At 38.3% G+C, this 23,198-nt stretch overlaps 1 protein-coding gene across 1 annotated transcript in view; it reads right to left on the bottom strand.

Annotated features, from left to right (window-relative positions):
- hid1a (HID1 domain containing a) overlaps positions 1-23,198 on the bottom strand; it is a 39,778-nt gene that overhangs the window by 958 nt on the left and 15,622 nt on the right. Inside the window, exons 5-18 of the mRNA XM_081361040.1 lie at positions 22,285-22,391; positions 21,205-21,321; positions 15,512-15,707; positions 14,984-15,040; positions 14,757-14,897; positions 13,943-14,033; positions 12,927-13,078; positions 12,478-12,556; positions 11,223-11,387; positions 8,838-9,065; positions 6,635-6,780; positions 6,469-6,558; positions 4,404-4,495; positions 4,172-4,330 (exon numbers count right to left, since the gene is read on the bottom strand). Of these exons, the coding sequence (XP_081217166.1) occupies positions 4,172-4,330; positions 4,404-4,495; positions 6,469-6,558; positions 6,635-6,780; positions 8,838-9,065; positions 11,223-11,387; positions 12,478-12,556; positions 12,927-13,078; positions 13,943-14,033; positions 14,757-14,897; positions 14,984-15,040; positions 15,512-15,707; positions 21,205-21,321; positions 22,285-22,391 (1,820 nt within the window). The remainder of the gene's footprint in view (positions 1-4,171; positions 4,331-4,403; positions 4,496-6,468; positions 6,559-6,634; positions 6,781-8,837; positions 9,066-11,222; positions 11,388-12,477; positions 12,557-12,926; positions 13,079-13,942; positions 14,034-14,756; positions 14,898-14,983; positions 15,041-15,511; positions 15,708-21,204; positions 21,322-22,284; positions 22,392-23,198) is intronic.

Genomic DNA, 23,198 nt, shown 5'->3' with positions numbered 1-23,198 from the left:
AAATTACAAATTAAATTTAATAATATATATATATAGATAGATAAATAGATAGATAGAGAGAGAGAGAGAGAGAGAGAGAGAGAGAGAGAGAGAGAGAGAGAGAGAGAGAGAGAGAGAGAGAGAGAGAGAGAGAGAGAGAGAGAGAGAAAAGAGAGAGAGAGAGAGAGCGAGCATTATTTCGAGGTGAAGTGTGACCTGACCGAACCAAAACTGTGTCAAATACAATTTTATGCTAAGAGTCGGGCAAAAAACAATTGTAAGGCACATTGTGCTAGTCTCTTTAAATCTAACATATTATTTAATAACAGAATATTCTGTTTGAAATAATGTAGATCGGGATTTGATTTAACCTGTCGGGACTGTATTGGACATGTTAGGGGTGAAACAAGCTCTGATATTTGTATATTACTTCATATAAATGTGCATTCATTGTATATTATTCTAGATTTTATGATCTCGCCACTGTCGCCTCTGGCTTGCTAAATATTCAACAGTATCATTGATCTGACTGAAGTGACGCTGTTACATGAGAACTGAGCTGAGCTGACGATGACTTCACGGTTTTCTGCAGAACTGCTTTATAGATGAAATGAACTCATTTAATAATTGATCTTTACAACACAACTGAATCAACACTGAGTAACTTCAGCTGAACAATGACACTGTTTTCTTGTAGAGCCGAAATGAACATCTCTGAATCATTTTCCTGTTTAACACCCGCGGATTAACACCCGCTAACTCGCTAAAACAGGTAAAGATCAACTGTGGCGGGTAACGCGGTCACATCACGAGCCAATTTGCAGTGTTACTTATTATGTTTACTCACTTTGCTGGGGAAGTTCGTGTAAGCCAAATCTGAGTATTTTGTAGAGCAAATACTCGTGAGTCCTCATGATATATGCTCAGAATCTGCTCATATCTGGCTTACTTGAACACACACGTCTCTACACAACAAATAACGGCACGCTTGTTTATTTGTACTGAAGCAATAGAGAAGATTAAAGAGCATTTGGTGAACAGTAAAGACATTGTTATTTTCCAACATCCTACATTTGTCGTACTGTGTTGAAACACATTTATGGTGAAAAAGAGGAGGATGAACGAGGAAGGGAGGATGACAGGATTTTGTTTGAATAAGAAATGAATGTCAGGAATCAAAATTTTCTAATATATATATATTATAAGCTGTGATGTAGTTAATCTGGTTTATTCCTTGTTTTTCGGCTAGTTGGAGTTCTGAGTGGCCGGCGACTTAAAAATTTAGCCGGTGAGTGAAAAAGTTCATTTCTTTTTAAAAACTGAGTACATTGAGATGACATTATTCTACTCACCCATCGAACATTAAAAGTACATTTAAAAGTGTAAAAGCATCAACAAGGAACTTTCAACAGACCGTGAATAACCCCAAAAATGTGATTCTTTCCACAGACATAGCGGACGGGTTAAATATCACTGTAGTAAAATATATCAGTATTATATAACGTTGTAACATACGTTGCCGTAATCTAAAATGTTCATTGACTTCAGCATCACGTGACACTATTTCAAAGTGATTATCCGTCATTTTGACAGATAATTAATTACACGTGAAAACAAACCTGGAAAGTATGGAAGCTTGTTTCCGCCACAAAATATAAAAAAAGATTATTTTCATTTTTTTCTCACAATTGCGACTTTATATCTCGCAATTCTGACTTTTTATCTCGCAATTCTGACTTTATATCTCACAATTCTGACTTTATATCTCGCAATTCTGACTTTATATCTCGCAATTCCGACTTTATATCTCGCAATTCCGACTTTATATCTCGCAATTCTGACTTTATATCTCGCAATTCCGACTTTATATCTCGCAATTCTGACTTTATATCTCGCAATTCTGACTTTATATCTCGCAATTCTGACTTTATATCTCGCAATTCTGACTTTATATCTCGCAATTCTGACTTTATATCTCGCAATTCTGACTTTATATCTCGCAATTCTGACTTTATATCTCGCAATTCTGACTTTAAAACACGCAATTGTGACTTTATATCTCGCAATTCTGACTTTATAACACGCAATTGTGACTTTATATCTCAGAATTCTGACTTTATAACACGCAATTGTGACTTTATATCTCGCAATTCTGACTTTTTATCTCGCAATTCTGACTTTATATCTCGCAATTCTGACTTTTTATCTCGCAATTCTGACTTTTTATCTCGCAATTCTGACTTTTGATCTCGCAATTCTGACTTTATATCTCGCAATTGCGACTTTATATCTCGCAATTCTGACTTTATATCTCGCAATTCCGACTTTATATCTCGCAATTCCGACTTTATATCTCGCAATTCCGACTTTATATCTCGCAATTCTGACTTTATATCTCGCAATTCTGACTTTATATCTCGCAATTCTGACTTTAAAACACGCAATTGTGACTTTATATCTCGCAATTCTGACTTTATAACACGCAATTGTGACTTTATATCTCGCAATTCTGACTTTTTATCTCGCAATTCTGACTTTATATCTCGCAATTCTGACTTTTTATCTCGCAATTCTGACCTTATATCTCGCAATTCTAACTTTATATCTCGCAATTCCGACTTTATATCTCGAAATTCTGACTTTATATCTCGCAATTCTGACTTTATATCTCGCAATTCCGACTTTATATCTCGCAATTCCGACTTTATATCTCGCAATTCCAACTTTATATCTCGCAATTCTGACTTTATATCTCGCAATTCTGACTTTATATCTCGCAATTCTGACTTTATATCTCGCAATTCCGACTTTATATCTCGCAATTCTGACTTTATATCTCGCAATTCTGACTTTATATCTCGCAATTCTGACTTTAAAACACGCAATTGTGACTTTATATCTCGCAATTCTGACTTTATAACACGCAATTGTGACTTTATATCTCAGAATTCTGACTTTATAACACGCAATTTTGACTTTATATCTCGCAATTCTGACTTTTTATCTCGCAATTCTGACTTTATATCTCGCAATTCTGACTTTTTATCTCGCAATTCTGACTTTATATCTCGCAATTCTGACTTTTTATCTCGCAATTCTGACCTTATATCTCGCAATTCTAACTTTATATCTCGCAATTCCGACTTTATATCTCGAAATTCTGACTTTATATCTCGCAATTCTGACTTTATATCTCGCAATTCCGACTTTATATCTCGCAATTCCGACTTTATATCTCGCAATTCCAACTTTATATCTCGCAATTCTGACTTTATATCTCGCAATTCTGACTTTATATCTCGCAATTCTGACTTTATATCTCGCAATTCCGACTTTATATCTCGCAATTCTGACTTTATATCTCGCAATTCTGACTTTAAAACACGCAATTGTGACTTTATATCTCGCAATTCTGACTTTATAACACGCAATTGTGACTTTATATCTCAGAATTCTGACTTTATAACACGCAATTGTGACTTTATATCTCGCAATTCTGACTTTATAACACGCAATTGTGACTTTATATCTCGCAATTCTGACTTAACACGCAATTGTGACTTTATATCTCACAATTCTGACTTTATATCTCAGAATTCTGACTTTATATCTCACAATTCTGACTTTATATCTCGCAATTCTGACTTAATAACACGCAATTGTGACTTTATATCTCGCAATTCTGAAAGGTCGCAATTATCTTTTTTTTTTTTTTGTGGCGGAAACAAGCTTTCATAGGAAAGAGACGTGAGGATTTGAGGATAAAAATCCTCCTGTGAATTATCAATGGGATATTATTGTATATTAAATCGGGAGAACACACCACAAATGTGCAGTACATGTTGTCCTTTTTCAAACTATTAAAGCAGAATGCAAAGGGAAAAAAGAAAATAATCGTGAGGAGCTCTTGCCATAGTAGATATTCTTGTCGTGTTAATAAGACAATCAGTGTTACGTTATTCTCATGATGTCTGAAAGTAAAACATGAAGGATAACTGACAGCTCATTGAGTCACACTGACGGATCAGCGTTATTTGTAGGGCAACCTTATGATTTGAAATGATTCGTTTCAGTCTTTTTAACGAAAGTCCCCCCCACCCATAACTGAAGCACAGTGAGCTCGTCAGGAATACGGCGGATCGTAGGTTTTCATGCCCAGAAAACCGACCACAGACTGTAGTGTCATACTAACCGCAAGTAAATGACTCCCCACATGTACGTGCGAAACCACATGGCGGTTCCCGCGTTGGCCTGGTATTTCCGGATGAGAATGGGATGGGGAACGGGAAGCAGACCCACTAGAGTGCCATGCTGAAGAAACTTCAGGATCTCCGACTCATCGGTCAGACCCCTGATGCAAGAAACACGGCGTCATATCTCACATCACACCACATGCAGCGATCAGGGACTGGCTCTCCTCTTACTTGTCGATGCAGATCTTCTCCACCTGGGGCACCAGCACTTGCAGCAAGCGCATGATGGTCTGCAGTGGGAGTTTGCTCTTCCAGGACAGCACCTGATGTGAGTGCAAATCAAGTTAAAATGGTTAAAACGTAAGCGTACACATTTACATTCTTATCAGTTCTTCCTTTCCCCTGGGGATCGAACTCATGAGCTTGACGTTGCAAGCGCCAACGCTCTACTGTTAACGGTTCTTATTATTTATAATTACTATAATTACTATAAACGGTTCTTATTATTTATCTTGATATTGTACATGGTGACATAATTACAATAGAGCGGGATATGTACACATAGCTGAGTAAATAATGATAATGATTATTATATTATTGATATTACTGTTGTTATTGTAAAACTGTGATTAAACAATATGCTAGGATATGGTTATGTTTCATAATTTTATAAATATCAGGACATATTTGAGTGTGATAATGAGGATTATCACATAGCATTATTGTGATTATTGAGACGGCATAATGTAACTGTAAGAAACTATAATATCAAATAAATATGATCAAAACAAACAAATTATATTATTAATTTAACTGTTAATGGCAGCGGCTGTATGGGGTAATATATGGGAAGGAATTAAGGGTGGGAGCAAATAAGTTATACTTCTTTCCACTCCCTTTTGAGCAACTATTGTTAGTCTAAATAATGTATGTGGATATGTGTATCAAAATTGTAATGTGTGTGTACAGGTACAAATGTGTATATGCATATGTGTGTATGTATATGTGTATGTGTATAGTTATTATTTGTAATGTATATGTGTTTATGTATGTGTATATGTATATATGTGTATATGTGTGTATGTATATGGGAGATAAACTGTGCTATGTTTTTTTTATATTGTGTTACTTAATACATACATACATACATACATACATACATACATATATATATATATATATATATATTTTTTTTTTTTTTTTTTTGCTCGAAATAAACTTCAATCAAATCAAATCAAAAAATGTACATCCGAGTGCAACAGGTTTTCGACAAAGTAAAAATCTGAGGCGGTGACTGTGCACCTGTTGCTTATTGGATGTTGAGATGTGGATGTCGAGGTTTTAGGGGCGGGGACTAAAGCAAACATAAGCTATGATATTTTGACTATAAATGACAAAAAAATGTAAAAACAAACAGCTTAATGCTTATTGCGATGTCTTATTAAAACATGCATAATATGTATATATATATATATATATATATAAAAAAAGTAAAGCTAGCCAGTGTGTGCTCTGCACATCAACACTTATGTCAAACGAAAATACTAAATACTTAATTTTTCTTTTGATTTTTTGTCTATGGGGAGTGTTATGTGCTTTTAGACAAACTGAACCAAACAAGTTTAAGCCAATATAAAACCAAGAGTTTTGATTGCACCAATATAAACATTCACTTCTTGTGTTCTTTCATGTCTTATTAAAACATGTTCTGTTATATGTAAAAGTAAAATAAAAAATAAAATAAAACTGACAATAATTCCTGCAGTCAGTGTGTGTTCTGCACATCTGACGTCAAACGAAAATACTAAATATTTTTTGGATTTTTTTTTGTCTATGGGGAGTGTTATGTGCTTTTAGACAAACTGAACAAAACAAGTTTAAGCCAATATAAAACCATGAGTTTTGATTGCACCAATATAAACATTCACTTCAAATAAATGACATGGTGGTTTCATATTTTTCAGGGTGATGAAATGTGGGTTGCTGAAACAAACAGACAGACAAAAAAAGATAAAATCATCAATTCTTTATATGAGGAAGGAGAGATTAAATGCTAACCAAAAGAAACAGAAAAACTGATGATATGGCAAATGTGCCGCAGAACCTTATTAAACAAACTGCTCATGAAGCATGTTACACATTGTACTTGCACATTTCAAGAACAGCATGCAATTTTTTTTGGGTATGCCTTTTTTTTTAGGCGTTTTATAGGGTTTTTGAAACAATCTGCGCTATATAAATAAAGGTGACTTGACTTGACTAATCCTAAAGGCAGTGTTGATGAAGGTTTTCTCACCCAGTCGGGTTTGGGATTCCAGTGGCTGACGGATGATGAAGAGCTGGACAGACGTCTCCTCGCCATCTCTGCCTCGGTGTAGAAGACATCCTAGCAAGAGAATCACTGTTATCACCTGCGTTTGAAGAGCGAGTAGTGAGCGTGACGGTGCGTCGGCTCCTCTGACCTCAGTGTCTCGTCCGGAGATGGACTCGGTGTCGCTGGCTCCCGCCGCAGCGCTGTGTTCAGGGGTTTGTGGGTATTCGGCCGGTGGCACTGCTATCATAGTGCCGTCTTCTGAAACCTGGGACTTCTCCGTCAGTTTGTCGATGTCTGAAGAGAGTTAGCCTGTCTTAAATCAAGTGCCACTATCTCATGGTCTTCACTAACACCAGTGTTGGGGGACGTTACTTGTAGGGTACGTTTACACGACAACGATACGCTTTAAACGGAGACGTTTTTCCTCGTACGGACAACACCATTGTCAAAACAATCCCCGTTTCCACGGATCCGCGAAAACGGCTAAAAACGCTGTATTCTGCTGCCAGGCCAGTAGATGGCGATGAAACACTGTGGACTGAACACGTAATACGCATGTGTATGCCGTCATCGTCTTCAGAGATTCACGTTTTTGTAGTTTACATGAAGACTGTTTTCAAAAAATTGCACTTTGAAACCCGTTTTCAAAAGTTTGCGTTTTCAGGCCCCAAAACGCCGTTGTCGTGTAAACGAACGGCCAAAACGCATAAAAAGTTGTACGTTTTTAGTTGAAAATGGTCTCCGTGTAAACAGCAAAAAACAAATATCTGAAGACGATGACGTCATGCACATGCGTATTACGTGTTCAGTCTAAAGTGTCGCCATCTACTGGCCTGGCAGCAGAATACAGCGTTTTTAGTCGTTTTCACGAATCTGTGTGAATGGGGATCATTTTGACAATGGTTTTTCAAGCGTAAAACGTTTTAAGCATTTTCATATCGTTGTCGTGTAAACGTACTCTTAAAAGTAACGCATTACAATATTGCATTACTCCCTAAAAAAAGTAACTAATTGTGTTACTTTTTATGGAAAGTAATGTGTTGCATTACATTTGCGTTACTTTTTCTCACCTGGGCTGGGCCAGCTGGGTTTTTAATAACAAAAAAAAGTTATATTTTGGGCAAATGTAAAGGCCCTTTCACACCTAAAGTGAAATGAATAAGACTCAGGCTGAGGGAAATGCAAATTCACTCCTGTACAGTAGAGGGCGCCGCTCAAACAAACCTTTCAGATGTGCTGCCATTCTGAACCACAGAAGAACAGGACGCAGGAGAAGTACAATGCTCTTAATAAAAAAAAAATCAAACACTAATGTGATATTTAACTTAAGTCATTAGATCATTCCAGGTCAGCAGCAAAGACATTGGTTAATAAAGTGAGATTAAATACATAAAGTATATTTGTGTTATTTAACACAAATATACTTCAGGTTTGTGTAATATTCTGAGTTAGCATTTCACTGTTTTTATTCATTTTGAGGAATAGTGACTCTGTTTTTTGAGCAAGTGAGATGAGTAAATGCATGCGCACATTAAGTCTAGATCTACAGTAACCGTCATGTTCACACACACAGCACCTCTGCACTTACTCACGATCTCTCTCATCATGGTGACTGAAGAAGAAGTGTCAATCAAATCAAATATGGGGAAAGAAAGTTACTTGCGTTACTTATTTGAAAAAGTAACAGAGATTTTGCTGTACAATTTAAAAGTAATGCATTACTAGTAGTAACTTGAAAAAAGTAATCCGATTACACAACTGTACTGGTTACTCCCAACACTGGCTAATAATACTATATAACGTACAGTCAAACCAAACATTATTCAGACACCAGATATCATTTGTGATATTCTTATTAGTGTGTGCAAGACACTATAGTTCCCTTATGTAAACGAGGACAGCAAATAAAGTAAACTGTGACATATTATACCCAGAAACTCTTCATACAGTGACTACCAGTAACATTTATACAAATTTGGGACTAAAAATGATTCAGACACTTTGAGCTGATCATGTTTTGCTGAAGTGTTTTTTCTTTAATTGCTAATTCGACCTTTTTACACACAGACTGAACAAAATGAAGCATTGCTTGGTAACTGGTTGAGCTAAACTGGTATTATCTAATTGTGTAGTTAAATTTAACAGCTGACAGATATTCAACATAATTCATCTGAGAGACAGTCTAACAGAAGGATGGACAAAACCAGTGAAATATCCACTGATTCTGAGTCATATTTTAGTACCATTTTCTAAACTATAGCGAATAAACTCTGATAATGTGAGAGATGTGTCTGAATAAATGTTGGTTTGACTGTACATGATCCAGTAAACACAGCAATAAGCAGATCTACCTGGTATGGCCACGAGACTGGCCTTCAGTGTCCCGGGTTCAGCGGGAACAGCCGGTCTCGATCCCTCCATGGACACCGTCTCCTGGGAGCTGGTCCGGGATATAGCGTTCGGAGACTTCCTCTTCCTCTGCAAGGCCTTCTGGATTGTGGCGGCGTCGGAGGGCAGGTTGGCCAGCTGGTGGAAGACGTTGCGTTTCCGAATGATGGCGTACACCAAATTACAGTTACCTGATCAAAACAGCATCAGAGTTGGGGTCAAGGGTCAGGGGTGTAAATCACTGGGGCAAATATGCCACCAAAATTATCAAAAACACCCATCAAAAATGTATTAAAAAAAGATAAGGGAGCAAAAAATTCCCCAGCACAATTAAACTAAATCTATGACTGTCTCGATTAAAGTGAAATGTGGAAATGAATTAAAAGTAACAATTGCATTACATTTTAGACCTGCTCACTTACATATTTTATGCAGCGTTGAGCATAATAACCAATCACACATTCCTGTTATGAATGCAATGGCCAATCAGAGGCGTTTAGATTAGCCTCAGCTCAAAAAAGCCGGAGTTTGTTTCAATAAAGCGTCAACTTTCCTGTCTCTCTCTCTCTCGAATCCAACACGGAAGTGACTTAAACAATGCAATTCATCGACTGGCCACTAGAGCTGCAAAAGAGTCTCAATCCCATGCACCCGCATGTTAAAATGCCCAACTTTACAGCGGAAAAAAACATGTTTACAGTCTGGTACAAAAAGTGTTTTTGATCTATAAAGCTAATTTTGCCCTTCATGACGACTGTGAGGGGGGGTGAATATTTTTATAACTCATCCGTTTAAATTATATTAAGCCTTAAAGTTGTGCATAATTATGGGATGATTATAGTCTCAATATGATTGACACGTGCAAGCACACTTATCAATAAACTTCATACATGTTGCAGAAATGTTTTATCCATGCCTTTCAACTTGCGTGTGCAAAATTCAAAATTGAATGAATGTGAAGCAATTTGTACAAATAGAGACATTTTTGTGAATGCAAATGTTTTCCTTTGTATTAGTGTATCATAATTTGCGCATGCAACACAGAAGATGTGCATGTGTGGATCAGGTGACACGCGTGCATTCATTGACGTCTCCTCTGAGTCGATCTCATTTGATTCATTTGGATTTTGAGACTTTCTTTTCGCGTTTTTTAAGCATTTCACAACCCACACACAAACAACTACAAATGAATAGGCCTGGTGCTAATTATTAATGTGTGCACAACTACCCATCTATTTGACAAATTCACAAATGTGCGTCACTACATTTAAACTAATACAATACAACTTGTGTGTGCAAAATCCAAAATCACATGAATGTGCAGCATTTTGTACAAATAGAGACATAGTTGTTAATACAAAACCTCGATTTTAAATTAATGTAGGCCAGAATTTGTGCATGCAACAAGTAAGATGTGCATTTGTGGATCAGGTGACACGCGTGCATTCATTGACTCGTTTCTGAGTCGATCCTATTTGATTCATTTGGATTTTGAGACTTTCATTTCGCAGGTTTCGCCTTGCACGATCCACACACAGCTGTCTGAGAAAACCTGCTACCACTAGATGGCAGTATTCTGCTAAAACAGACAACGGCAGCGTAATCAAGCGTTCTTCCTCATTTAAGACGCTTAATGTGAGTGATATTGAAGCACCAAATAGAGTAGGCTACACAATATTGGCCTACCTTATTAATAAAGCATACTTTAGAGGCAAACAGATTACATCAGATTATGAACAACACTCATAGAAAAACATTATAATACGCTTAACGTGTAATAGCGCGTTGCATGTTCAATAAGGTGTCAACAGGCTCAGGAAGGGAAATGCCATTAACGTGAAACGCCGCCCGTCGCGCTCATATCGGCTCTTGTCTGTAGGCTATATAGTTTTCCTCCCATAGCGCATAAAGAAAAAGCTTAACGTCAATGCAGTAATGACGGTGATATTTAAACTCAGTAGCCATGCCTACACCTTATTGAGCATGCAACGCGCTATTACACGTTAAGCATTTTATAATGTTTTTCTATGAGTGTTGTTCATAATCTGATGCAATCTGTTTGCCTCTAAAGTATGAGCGCTTCAGTGAAGGGGAACGCTGCTGGCTTGCTTAATGCGTATCATTTATATAATAAAACTTCAGACAGACTACTAACTATAGACAGACTACTAACTATAAGTAACTTTGCAACTACATGTCAGCTAACTCTAGATTATAAGTAGACTGTTAGGTTAGGGTTAAGAAATTTCTGACCCTGGTCATCTTTATGTAACCTTTTAGTAGAAGTAAGACCACAGTTTGACCAAGAGTTTCCACGTGGACTTCTATTAACAGAGTGTGGATCTCACCGTCAAACTGGTACTGAATGATGTTATTGAAGGCCTCCAGCAGAAAGAAGGACAGATGGTGGTTCTGAGGAGCAGAGAACAGGAACCAGTTGGTGGAGAACGCCTCCAGGAGATGCAGGAGCTTGTTGGCCGCAACCATGGAGAGACTCTTCAGGTACGGAGACACTAAACAACGACACATGTGTTATATGTCATGTGACAGAGAATGCAAAGAACACAACACTTGAATGACACGCACCAAACTACACACATGAAACATTCTAAACATTCTAAATTAATCAGAACATTCCATTTGGAATAAAGGCCTTCCGATCCTTTCATTTTTTCATTTTTTTATTTTTTTTCATTATGTGTTCATCAGAGGGGTCCAAGACCCTACAACTTTTGTCACACTTGAAACACGAATACAATTTTTTTTTTAAATTGAATGAATTCGAAGAGTTTTGTGGTTGAAAATGTAAGAAAGCAACAAATCCTTCCCTCCTCACGGATCAATTTGACCCCCTTAGGAATGAATGGGATGCAGGGAATGCTTCAGTACACAAAGAAAAACCGAAAAATGCTCAAAATTCAAACTAAAAATGGCAAAACTTTACCAAAAAAAATTTAAATTTTTTTTTTTATAAATATCTACATGTGTATCTGAATGCATATTGAAGAGAACTGACTTTAGGGACCTCTATTCCTGAGGAACAGCTCATTTGCTCCATATAAAGATATAAGGCCATCTAGAGTCATGAAATATCATGTTATATTATTATTTTTCCCACAAGAGGTCAGCAAACATATTATGTAAGATACATATGTATGTTGATAACATATCAATGTAAGATATTTTGAGCTGAATTAAAAGGGTTATGCATGAAATTGTGAGTTATTTTGAATTTAAGTTGAAAGAATGTGAGGAATGTGCTTAAATTACTATTTATTATTTATTGATCAAATCTAGTCATTTATAATAATAAAAAAAAATGACAAAAAATGACATTAAAACCTAGAAAAAATTAAATAAATAAAAATAAAAATAAAGTTTAATTTTAGGGCTTCGGGTCATTTTGACCCGCGAGGGAAAGATGTGTTACAAAGTGTGAGGGAAGGATGAAGGTCTAGCCTCACTCTCCAAGTGGAATAAATCATTTAGTCTCTCAGCACATGAAAGAAGAAACTGTCACCTCCAGTTTTCTGTGACATAACAGATGATGAAATGTGAATCCAGGTAAAGCCCTGTACAAACCCAGACACTGCCATTACTCACCGTTCACCACAATAGTGAGCAGGCAGTCATAGAGCGGCTGTAAGCGCTGATGGCCACTGGTTATTATCTTGTGGAAAACCTGCAGACGTAACCAGTTTAAGAGATTAAAAACACCTCATGATTCTATTCAAACCAGACGCAAAACCAACATATTAATAAACCTCTGTGTGAATTGAAAGAAAGACTATTATATTCAAACGCTCATATCTATAGACTTAACACGTAATGCACATGTCGGCATTCTCACAGGTTCGCGTTTTTGAAGTTTGCGCGGAGATGATAATGTTTTTCACAAATGTTCACCGCTTGCACCTTGAACTCTGTTTCAAAGTTAGCGTTCTCGAGCCCCAAACACTGTTGTTGTGCAGCCAGAACACTTTAAAAGGGTTATTAAGGGTTTTCTGTTATAACAGTGTTGTGTAAGCTAAGTTAATAACTAATGATCTCACCACTATGAGCAGGTCTGCGTGTGTGCCGGTGAACACTGGGATGTCCATGGGGACGTGAAGCGAGTACGGCTTGTTCAGACGCACACCGAAGTTCCTCTCTCCGCTCAGCAGAAGCAGAATGAAGACGCCGATGTGCATGAGCCCGACCCGTGCTGAAGATCAACACACACAACATCACGAGACGAGCATGACAACAGTCGTCTACATACAGGCCGTCACAGGTCCAGAAACAGTTTAAATGCAAGGGACAGAGAAGGTGAAAACTCTCATCAAATCCTCATATTAGAGTGATTTCTGAAGGATCATGTGACACTGAAGACTGGAGTAATGATGCTGACAATTCAGCTTTGTTTACAGGTATACATTACACTTTACTATATATTCACATAGAAAACAGCTGTTTTAATTTGTCATAATATTTCACAATGTTACAGTTTTTACTGTATATCTGAATAAAAGACCCAATTAAATCTTCATATCATAAAAAGCAATCGTGTCTCTTCAGAAGACTTGGATTAAATCCACTTTTACGATGTCATTTTATACTTTTTAATGCGTGAATGTTTGGACCTACAATGGATGAACCAGAAGAAGAATGAGAGAATATTAAAAACATCTTCATTTGTGACCCTGGACCACAAAACCTGGGTCACATGGGTCACAATTTTGAAATTGAGATTCATGCATCATATGCTGAATAAATAAGCTTTCCATTGATGTGTGGTTTGTTAGGATAGGACGATATTTTTCCGAGAACTATTTGAACATCTGGAATCTGAAGGTGCAAAAAAATCTAAACATTGAGAAAATCTCCTTTAAAGTTGTTTATTTATGTTGGCGATTGTGCTGCATTCACTCACAAAAATACATGTTTTATGTATTTACGGTAGGACATTTACTAAATATCTTCATGGAACATGATCTTTACTGAATATCCTCATGATTTTTGGCATAAAAGAAAAATCGATGATTTTGACCCAGACAATGTATTGTTGGCGATTGCCACAAGCTCTTACACTGGTCGGCTCGGGCGTCGTTCAGGTAGAACAGGATCGGCACTAATATGTCCAACACGTCGCTGCTCTTCAGCACAAAGAACAGGAATTTCTGAAACAGAAAACGCAGGGATTACGTGCGATGTTTCAGATCTGGACTGTTATTAAAGGGGTGGTTGATTATGATTTCACTTTTCTAACTTTAGTTAGTGTGTAATGTTGCTGTTTGAGCATAAACAACATCTGCAAAGTTACAACGCTCAAAGTTCAAAGCAAAGGGAGATATTTGCTTTTACAGAAATCACTTTTTAAGGACTACAACAAACGGCTGGTAGAGACTACACCACACTCCTTCCGGGTTAGTGACATCACCAACCCTATAATTTACATAAACCCCGCCCCCTGAACATGATTTATAGATTATCATGACAGAATATGCTAATCAGTGACTAGAAGATAACTACACATAAACTACATAAATTCCTCAACTAACCATTCAGAAATGTTGTCACTTCTTCTTGAGTCTCTCTCCGTTTTGAACATAAAAGGCTAAAAGTTTTTGAAATGTTCAGTGCATGTCTGTGTGAGTGCAAGCTCTTGAAGCTCCGCCCCCTGTGCCGGGAGCAGCAGCTCATTTGCATTTAAAGGGACACACACAAAAACAGTGCGTCTTTGCTCACCCTCAAAAAGTGGCAATTTTAACATGCTATATAAAAATATCTGTGGGGTATTTTGAGCTGAAACTTCACACACACACTCTGGGGACATCAGAGACTTATTTTACATCTTGAGAAAAGGGCATTATACTCCTCCTTTAAAGCACCCGATCTCTTACTTTGTTGAAGTCGCAGAGTTTCCAGAAAAGCACCAGCAGTTCCTGGTGAAACTGGATCTTCTTGGTGGAGTTGGGCAGGTATGTCTGGGTGAGCGGGTTGGTCAGCAGGCGCGCCAAACCTTTCAGGACAAAGTCGTAATCCTGCAGACACGAGGAACAGCAGCTCGCACACATCAACAGAACAATGCTGTGTATTATCTGGACGTATCGTAAGGGTTTCTCCGTACCTCCTCCCTGTGGATTCTGGACAGGTAATTCACAAACAGGTTATTCGGACCGACGGACTACGAGCAGAGAGAAAAAGAGAAGGTGTAGCTCACATAGTAATCAGCAGAACATTTTTGAGCGTTAGTGTTTAATGTGACAAAAGCTTCTATTTCAGATAAATGCTGTTCTTTTGAACTTTTTATTCATCAAGAATCCTGAAATAAAAATGTACATAACTGTTTTCAACATTGATAATAATCATAAATGTTTCTTGAGCATCAAATCATCATATTATAATGATTTCTGAAGGATCATGTGACATAATGATGCTTTGAATACAGGAATAAATTACACTTCACTATATATTCACATAGAAAACAGTTATTTTAAATTGTAACAATATTTAACAATATTACTGCTTTTTTCATTTTTTAATCAAATAAATACAGCCTTGGTGAGCAGAAGATACTCTTTTAAAAACATTAAAAATCATTTCAGCGGATGTGTTGAGTGTGTGTCGTGTGCATTATGGGGTGTGTGTTGCTCACGTCCTGCTCCTCCATGCTGGCGGGGGAGGGGGGGCGGCCCTCGTGCTCCAGGCTCACGATGAGGATCTGCACCGCCTGCTCCACCAGCTGCTCCCGGTAGTCGGAGAACAGCAGGTGGTTGTAGGGGATCCCGTAGCCCACAGGGTCGTAAGCGCACACCACATTCAGCAGAGAGGTGAAGAGAGGCAGAGCGTGCCTGAGAGAGAGAGAGAGAGAGGGAGGGATGGTTGTTGGTTGTTAGGGAGTCACTATGCAGTAACTAGACAGTTATGGATGGTTGTTAGGGAGTCGCTATGCAGTTAGTAGACAGTTCTGAATGGTTGTTAGGGAGTCGCTATGTAGTTACTAGAGAGTTCTGGATGGTTGTTAGGGTGTCGCTATGCAGTTACTAGGGAGTTCTGGATGGTTGTTAGGGTGTCGCTATGCAGTTACTAGAGAGTTCTGGATGGTTGTTAGGGTGTCCCTATGCAGTTACTAGAGAGTTCTGGGATGGTTGTTAGGGAGTCGCTATGCAGTTAGTAGAGAGTTCTGAATGGTTGTTAGGGAGTCACTATGCAGTAACTAGAGAGTTCTGGCTGGTTGTTAGGGTGTCGCTATGCAGTTACTAGACAGTTATGGATGGTTGTTAGGGAGTCGCTATGGAGTTATTAGACAGTTCTGGACGGTTGTTAGGGAGTCACTATGCAGTTAGTAGACAGTTCTGAATGGTTGTTAGGGAGTCGCTATGTAGTTACTATAGAGTTCTGGATGGTTGTTAGGATGTCGCTATGCAGTTACTAGAGAGTTCTGAATGGTTGTTAGGGAGTCACTATGCAGTTACTAGAGAGTTCTGGATGGTTGTTAGGGTGTCGCTATGCAGTTACTAGAGAGTTCTGGATGGTTGTTAGGGAGTCGCTATGCAGTTAGTAGAGAGTTCTGAATGGTTGTTAGGGAGTCGCTATGCAGTTAGTAGAGAGTTCTGAAAGGTTGTTAGGGAGTCACTATGCAGTTACTACACTGTTAGACCTTACCGGGGTTTTTTACAGTAAAATACTGGCAACACTGTTGCCAGTAATTTACTGTTAATTGTACAGTATGTTACTGTAAAAATGCACTAAAACTCGAGTTAACTAATTTCACTTGCAGAAACCGACTGTCTTAAATGAACCAACTGTCATTTAAAAGTATTAACTAAAATTTATAATGCATTAATAAAGTGAGCAAAGTATTACTGTGAACTTATTTCATTTGAAACCACAAAAATGTTTTGGTAAATTAAAGAGATTTCCACTGGACCAGCAACTACACAGTCACTGCCTTTTAAATAAAGCAACACACAGCAAATCATCAATGTTTGTAGATCTTCTCCTGGACTGAAGCACAGACTCTACTCTTCTGCACAATGGTGACCCAAAAAACTAACTTTTACAGTAAACTACTGGCAACAGTGTTGCCAGTATAAACCTGTTTTATAACTTACAGTTTATTACTGTTAAAATACATGTTGTGGGTGTGTCTTTTTATCTTACACTGTTAACCCTTTCAACCCCACAGGGAAATCCACACTACAAAGAGTAAAAAGTAACATTGAGACAGTGTTACAGTGAGATAATTAAGTGAATATGTAAGTGATTGTTGAGCATTAGTGATGAACACCTGCTGTTAGAACAGAAAATAGAGAAACACAAGAACTACAACTGACTTCCAGACATTACACATTATTACACTTATTATTATGACTTTATTTCTGTCAGACATCTACAGAAGTTGTTGTTGAGATGTTTAATTGAAAATGTTTGGTTTGAAGTTACCATTACAGAGATCAGTGCTTGCTTTAGTTGGGATGCTGATGCTAAAACATTAGTGTTTCTTTTGCTGGTTGAGCTGTGTTTTTGTAAATCACACTTGTGCACACACACAGTTTATGAATGATGGTGGTTATGTAGATTATGGTGCTAAAATCATCATATAGCCTGTTCATTCCCTAAGGAGTTCATTCTCACTCATTCAGAGATTAATCCTCAATTAAAAGTGTTACATTAGCACCAACCACAGCAATACATTACAACGACTTTTTTTTTTAACACCATGCATAAACCAAAAAAAAAAAAAAAAACAGAGCTATGCTGTCTTTTAGAAACACAGAGATATCACAATTTAGCACATGAATCTCAACAATGGTGGCAATATTTTTTTTTTATTATTCATGCAGCAGTGCATGCTGGGAGTTTTATACTATCCTGGAACCCAGCATGCATTGCGACATGAAACTTTTGATTGTCACCATTGCTGAGATTCATATACTGATTGTTGATGTCTGTGTGTGTCTGAGTCAAGCAGGAGTTAAAAATGTTTTAATGCACTCTATGATTACAATATTGTTCAGAAGACCTGATTACAGAGATATTGATTTCATGTTATAGATTCACAGATAAATATGAAATACCCATAAATCCATTGAATATATACAGGAAAGATCTGAAAGTCAGACATGTCCAGGATGAATGTTAAATCATCACAAAAGCCAAAAACAACTAATCATCTTCATCTTGACTTTTTCTTGCTATAACAAATGTGTTTTATAAACTCACTATTACAGCAGTCAGAGAGAGAGATGAATGGTAAGACGTCCAGGGACAAGAGACCAACTAAAGCAAATACTAATCTCCATCATGGTCACAACAAATTTTATTATTAACTAAATCTGTGTTAATTCTCAACAAGAACTTTTGTACATGTATGAAAGAAATAATCGTAAACTGGTTTGTAAACTGGTTTCACACTCTGTGTTGCTGGAAGTCAGTGGTAGTTTCTGTGTTTCTCTTTTTTCTGTTCTTGATTCTCTGTCCGTTCAGTGATTCTGCTTATCAGTGTTCATCAGTTTCTCAATTCACTCACTTCTTTACATTCAAGTGGACTATATTGGTGAACTAATTTAGGGAATAGTGAATGAGGGTATAGGGTGTGATTGGGAAAGCCTCTGAGTGTCGACTTTGAGCACTGTTAATTCACAGTATATTCCTGTAGGCTAGTTTTATTTTCTACGGTATATTACTGTTTTAATGGAAAATGGTATGATATTGTCAGAATTACAGCAATTACAGATTTTTTTTACAGCAAGGGTTAACAGTGTAGAGAGTTCTGGATGGTTGTTAGGGTGTCGCTATGCAGTTACTAGACAGTTATGGATGGTTGTTAGGGAGTCGCTATGCAGTTACTAGAGAGTTCTGGGATGGTTGTTAGGGAGTCGCTATGCAGTTAGTAGAGAGTTCTGGATGGTTGTTAGGGAGTCGCTATGCAGTTAGTAGAGAGTTCTGGATGGTCGTTAGGGTGTCGCTATGCAGTTACTAGACAGTTCTGAATGGTTGTTAGGGTGTCGCTATGCAGTTAGTAGAGAGTTCTGGATGGTTGTTAGGGAGTCACTATGCAGTTAGTAGACAGTTCGGAATGGTTGTTAGGGAGTCGCTATGTAGTTACTATAGAGTTCTGGATGGTTGTTAGGGTGTCGCTATGTAGTTACTATAGAGTTCTGGATGGTTGTTAGGGAGTCGCTATGCAGTTACTAGAGAGTTCTGGGATGGTTGTTAGGGAGTCGCTATGCAGTTAGTAGAGAGTTCTGGATGGTTGTTAGGGAGTCGCTATGCAGTTACTAGACAGTTCTTGATAGTTGGTTAGCAAAGACTTCAGATGAAGCTAAGTCTGCATCAACTGCATCAGCTACAATTTTCTATATGTCATAATTTGTTAACAAACAAGTATTCATTACTTTTTAGCTAACTGTTATTTGTATATGTACATTTCTGAAATACATAACTTAGTTTCCTCTGATAACAGATCACTCTAAATTGTAATGTGGACTAATGCATTTTTCTGTAAAGTTGCTTTGATTCGATGTGTATTGAGAAAAGCGCTATACAAATAAATGTGAATTTAATTGAAATGTTAGGGTGTTGCTAGAGTTCGCTATGCAGATACTAGATATTTCTAGATGGAAGTTAAAGGTGCTGTAAGTGCTGCGACGCGTTTTTAGGCCAAAACATTTTTTGTCACATACAGCAAACATCTCCTCACTATCCGCTAGCTGCCTGTCCTCTGAACACACTGTGAAAAAACGTGGTCTCTCTGTAGACACCACAGGCTCCACAAACGGCAACAAAAACAAACTAGACTCACCCGCACCACGAAACATAATAAACAGAGTTCCAGCCAATCACTGGCAAGAAGTATTTGAGGGTGGGGTTTGGGGGGTTAGTGCACGTGCACGTGAAGAGGGTGTGTGTGGAGGAGAGAGAACAGAGAAGCATGAAGAGGGAAGTTTGAATTATGGCCGAAACACGACCAAAGAGACGACGTTCCGATGAACAAATTGCAAAGAAGAGGGACGAGGATAAGGAACGCGTGAAGTCCCGAATTTACATCGGAAAAACCTTCCAAAGATGGCGAGAACTCCGCCGGCAGAAGGGCTTCCAATCCGTCATTCAGTTGCTCTGTTTTTGCAGAACAGGTAAATCCATTTTTCTTTCTAAACTGACGTTCATGTTCGCCAAACCAACACAAGGATGTAATTAGCTAGATCTATGCAGTCAGCGATTACTTTGGTGAATACAACATGTATGTTTCTAGCAGCGATCAATCTCTATTGTAATGATCAAGCAAATTCACAGTAGGGCGACAATTTGTGTGAATGATTGTTTTCATCCACTGTTTGTTATGAATTTGAATGTTCATTTATAGGCTGTTGACAACTTTGAGTAAATTTGTTGTTTATGACGCTGCCGTTGTTTATGCTCACTGGGAAACGCGAACGTTATCATGCTATTATTGCGTCCTTGTATGGGAGCTATAGTTATAACCACACGATTTTAAGATAATGTTTCTCTTTTTCTGCATTCTGTTCTGCAATATATAAAAGCATTTATCTAACTTGGCGACATTACACATTGAATGAAGTATCAGTAAAACTTAACTTTGTTTGTAGTATTTGACTATTTGGACTTTCCTTTATGTCGGAAGAGAGGGGAGGAGGGAGGAGACGGGATGAGGAGGAGGGAGGGTTTAGCTAGCCTCCGTTTTGTTTAACAACAATTCGAATGTCAACAAGAAGTAACGTCTCCCGGGATCGCTTAGAGCACCTTTAAGGTGTTGCTAGGTATTGCTATGCAGCTACTAGCGAGTTCTGGATGGTTGTTGGGGTGTTGCTAGTTTAATCCTAAGGTGTTCACTGCAAACATTTTTTGTGTGTTCTTGTCTTATTTTGAAATTGCATATTAGAAATTTTTTTTTTTTTACTGGTTGCGTCTCTGTTTTTTAGCCATTTCATTACATGAACGCTGACGTATTCACACCGTATGATACCGTTTGAAGTGGAGTAAATACGTTTAACAATGAAACATTTATGCTAAGCAAAACTTTAATACCTAACTTGACATCACACCCATTTCATTCTATTTGGTGTGATTTCTAAAGGCTAGTCTCAATAAGAGCACCCAACTCTGGCCCTTAAGGTCCTCTTTCTCGCAGAGTTTAACTCCAACCTTGATCAAACTCACCTGCCTGGTTTCTTACAAGCCCAGATCAAACGAACCCACAATGAAGCTTACATGCAGTTTAACGCTTAGGACTGGAGGCTTGACTAAGCAAACACACTGGTGAGTCTGCAGGTGTTTGACTGGGGAGTGCTGTGTTTGTCTTGTGTGTGTCCCGTGGAGCCTGACCTGTTCTCGGCAGAGCAGAAGAAGGAGACCCAGGGGTTGAGGAGACTGTTCTCTGCTGTCGGCGGCAGGTACATGGCCTCTGAGAAGCAGGTGAGCAGCAGCCTCAGCAGCTCAGACCTATACACACACACACACACACACAGTCAGCGGGAGTGGGCGGGACCGGGAATCGTAATAACACTGATACCCATTTTTATACACAAATAAACCGTTTATACAAACAAACTATATATTTTAATTTTGAACTCAATTCTCGTTCTTTTCTGCTCTCCTGTGTGCTTTGGTGTGGCTGGTAAAGTGAATGACGTGCTCCACCCCGTAACGTTTGATACGCCAATGCTAACCATCGATAATATATAGAAGAAGAAGAAGGCTTCCCCGTAAATCTAAATCAAAATGGAGTCAGACATGAAAGCCACATTTCCGGCCAGTCTGAAGTCACCGAAAAATGTTCACGAGTTGAGAAAGACGACGTAATGTGCGTGTGTGTGTGTGCCTGTATCTGTGTGTGTTTGCATGGATGATTCACATGAAACTTAATGTATATGCATTGTTTAAGATGGCTTTCAATTCAATAAAACAACACGGGAGAAAGGATTGGGAGTCTTTCTTCTGGGATTGAGACGGGATTTTTCTTGGGATTGGGATCGGACCGGATTTTTTTTTTCTTGTGGGATCGGAACGGGAGAGGTTTGAAAATCCACTCCAGTGTGACCCTCTAACACACACGTTGTAATACCAGTGTACTACCCATGTCATTATACAAATTTCTGTCCTCATAAATCACAAAAACAAACACACACACACACACACACACACACACACACACACACACAGAGAATGTAGACTAATCTGATCATCCGTTTCAGTGGAAAAACAGGTCCGGGCTTTTAGCCGTCTTGTGTGGTTACTGATTAAAAGGAAACTCAAACACACACACACACACACACACACACACACACACACACACACACACACACACACACACACACACACACACACACACACACACACACACACACACACACACACACACACACACACACGTGTGGGCCTGGGAAAGGACTCACTCACTCTCACCTGTTGAGGTCGTGGATGTAGTTGAGCGGGGGGGACTGAGCGAAGCCCACGCCGGCCTCCCAGATGTACTCGCAGCTGTCCAGCGCCTGCATGTCCTCCACCGACTCCTGTGCGCGACACAAGATCAGTCCGACACTGAGTTTAGTGTAGATCACACACACCGACTGACGACAGTCAACTACTGCCGTTTCATTACATCCCTGACATATTCACACAGGGTTCACACTCTTTATCAGGGATCATTTTACAGGACATTTCAAATCTCATAAGTCTTAAAAAAACTTCACAAGTCTTAAAAAAACATGCCATCTATGGCTATGACTTAAATATAAAATCAGAAATATAATACACACACACACACACACACACACACACACCAAGCTTCTTAAGTTAAACTCTTCACTTTATAATAATCAACACGTTACACGTTATACCGACTGCCTTGGCCCTTCTCGTTGAGCTTTCCCTTCCCTCTTCCCCCAACTGCAGTCTCCATAAATAAAGGCATTATTAAAAAAATTGTCTGCAAAAAGCATCCGTCATAATAGCATAATAGGGGCACTTTAATTAAATGTAGAAACATAATACAATGTACCCAAAAAACTTTGAACTTATCCCTGAACGGAGCGCTTTCTGTTACTAACGTTAGTCGTTTCGACCAGTTCTTTAATGATCAAGAACATCTAAAAATAATGTTCAAGATTTTTCCAGGACTATTTAAGTTTTCTCTCATTTTCCATGTGTTTTCCAGGACTGGATAATTGGTCATTAGTATTCCAGGTTTTCCAGGACTGGATAATTGGTCATTAGTATTCCAGGTTTTCCAGGACGCGTGGGAACCCTGTCACACCGCATGACACCGTTTGACCTGGAGTAAATAAGCTGAACACTGAAACATTTCTAAAGACTGGTCG

The sequence above is a fragment of the Scardinius erythrophthalmus genome (genome assembly GCF_964197995.2).
Source record: "Scardinius erythrophthalmus genome assembly, chromosome: 1".
Lineage (NCBI taxonomy): Eukaryota > Metazoa > Chordata > Actinopteri > Cypriniformes > Leuciscidae > Scardinius > Scardinius erythrophthalmus.
This window is presented reverse-complemented; position numbering and strand designations above follow the sequence as displayed.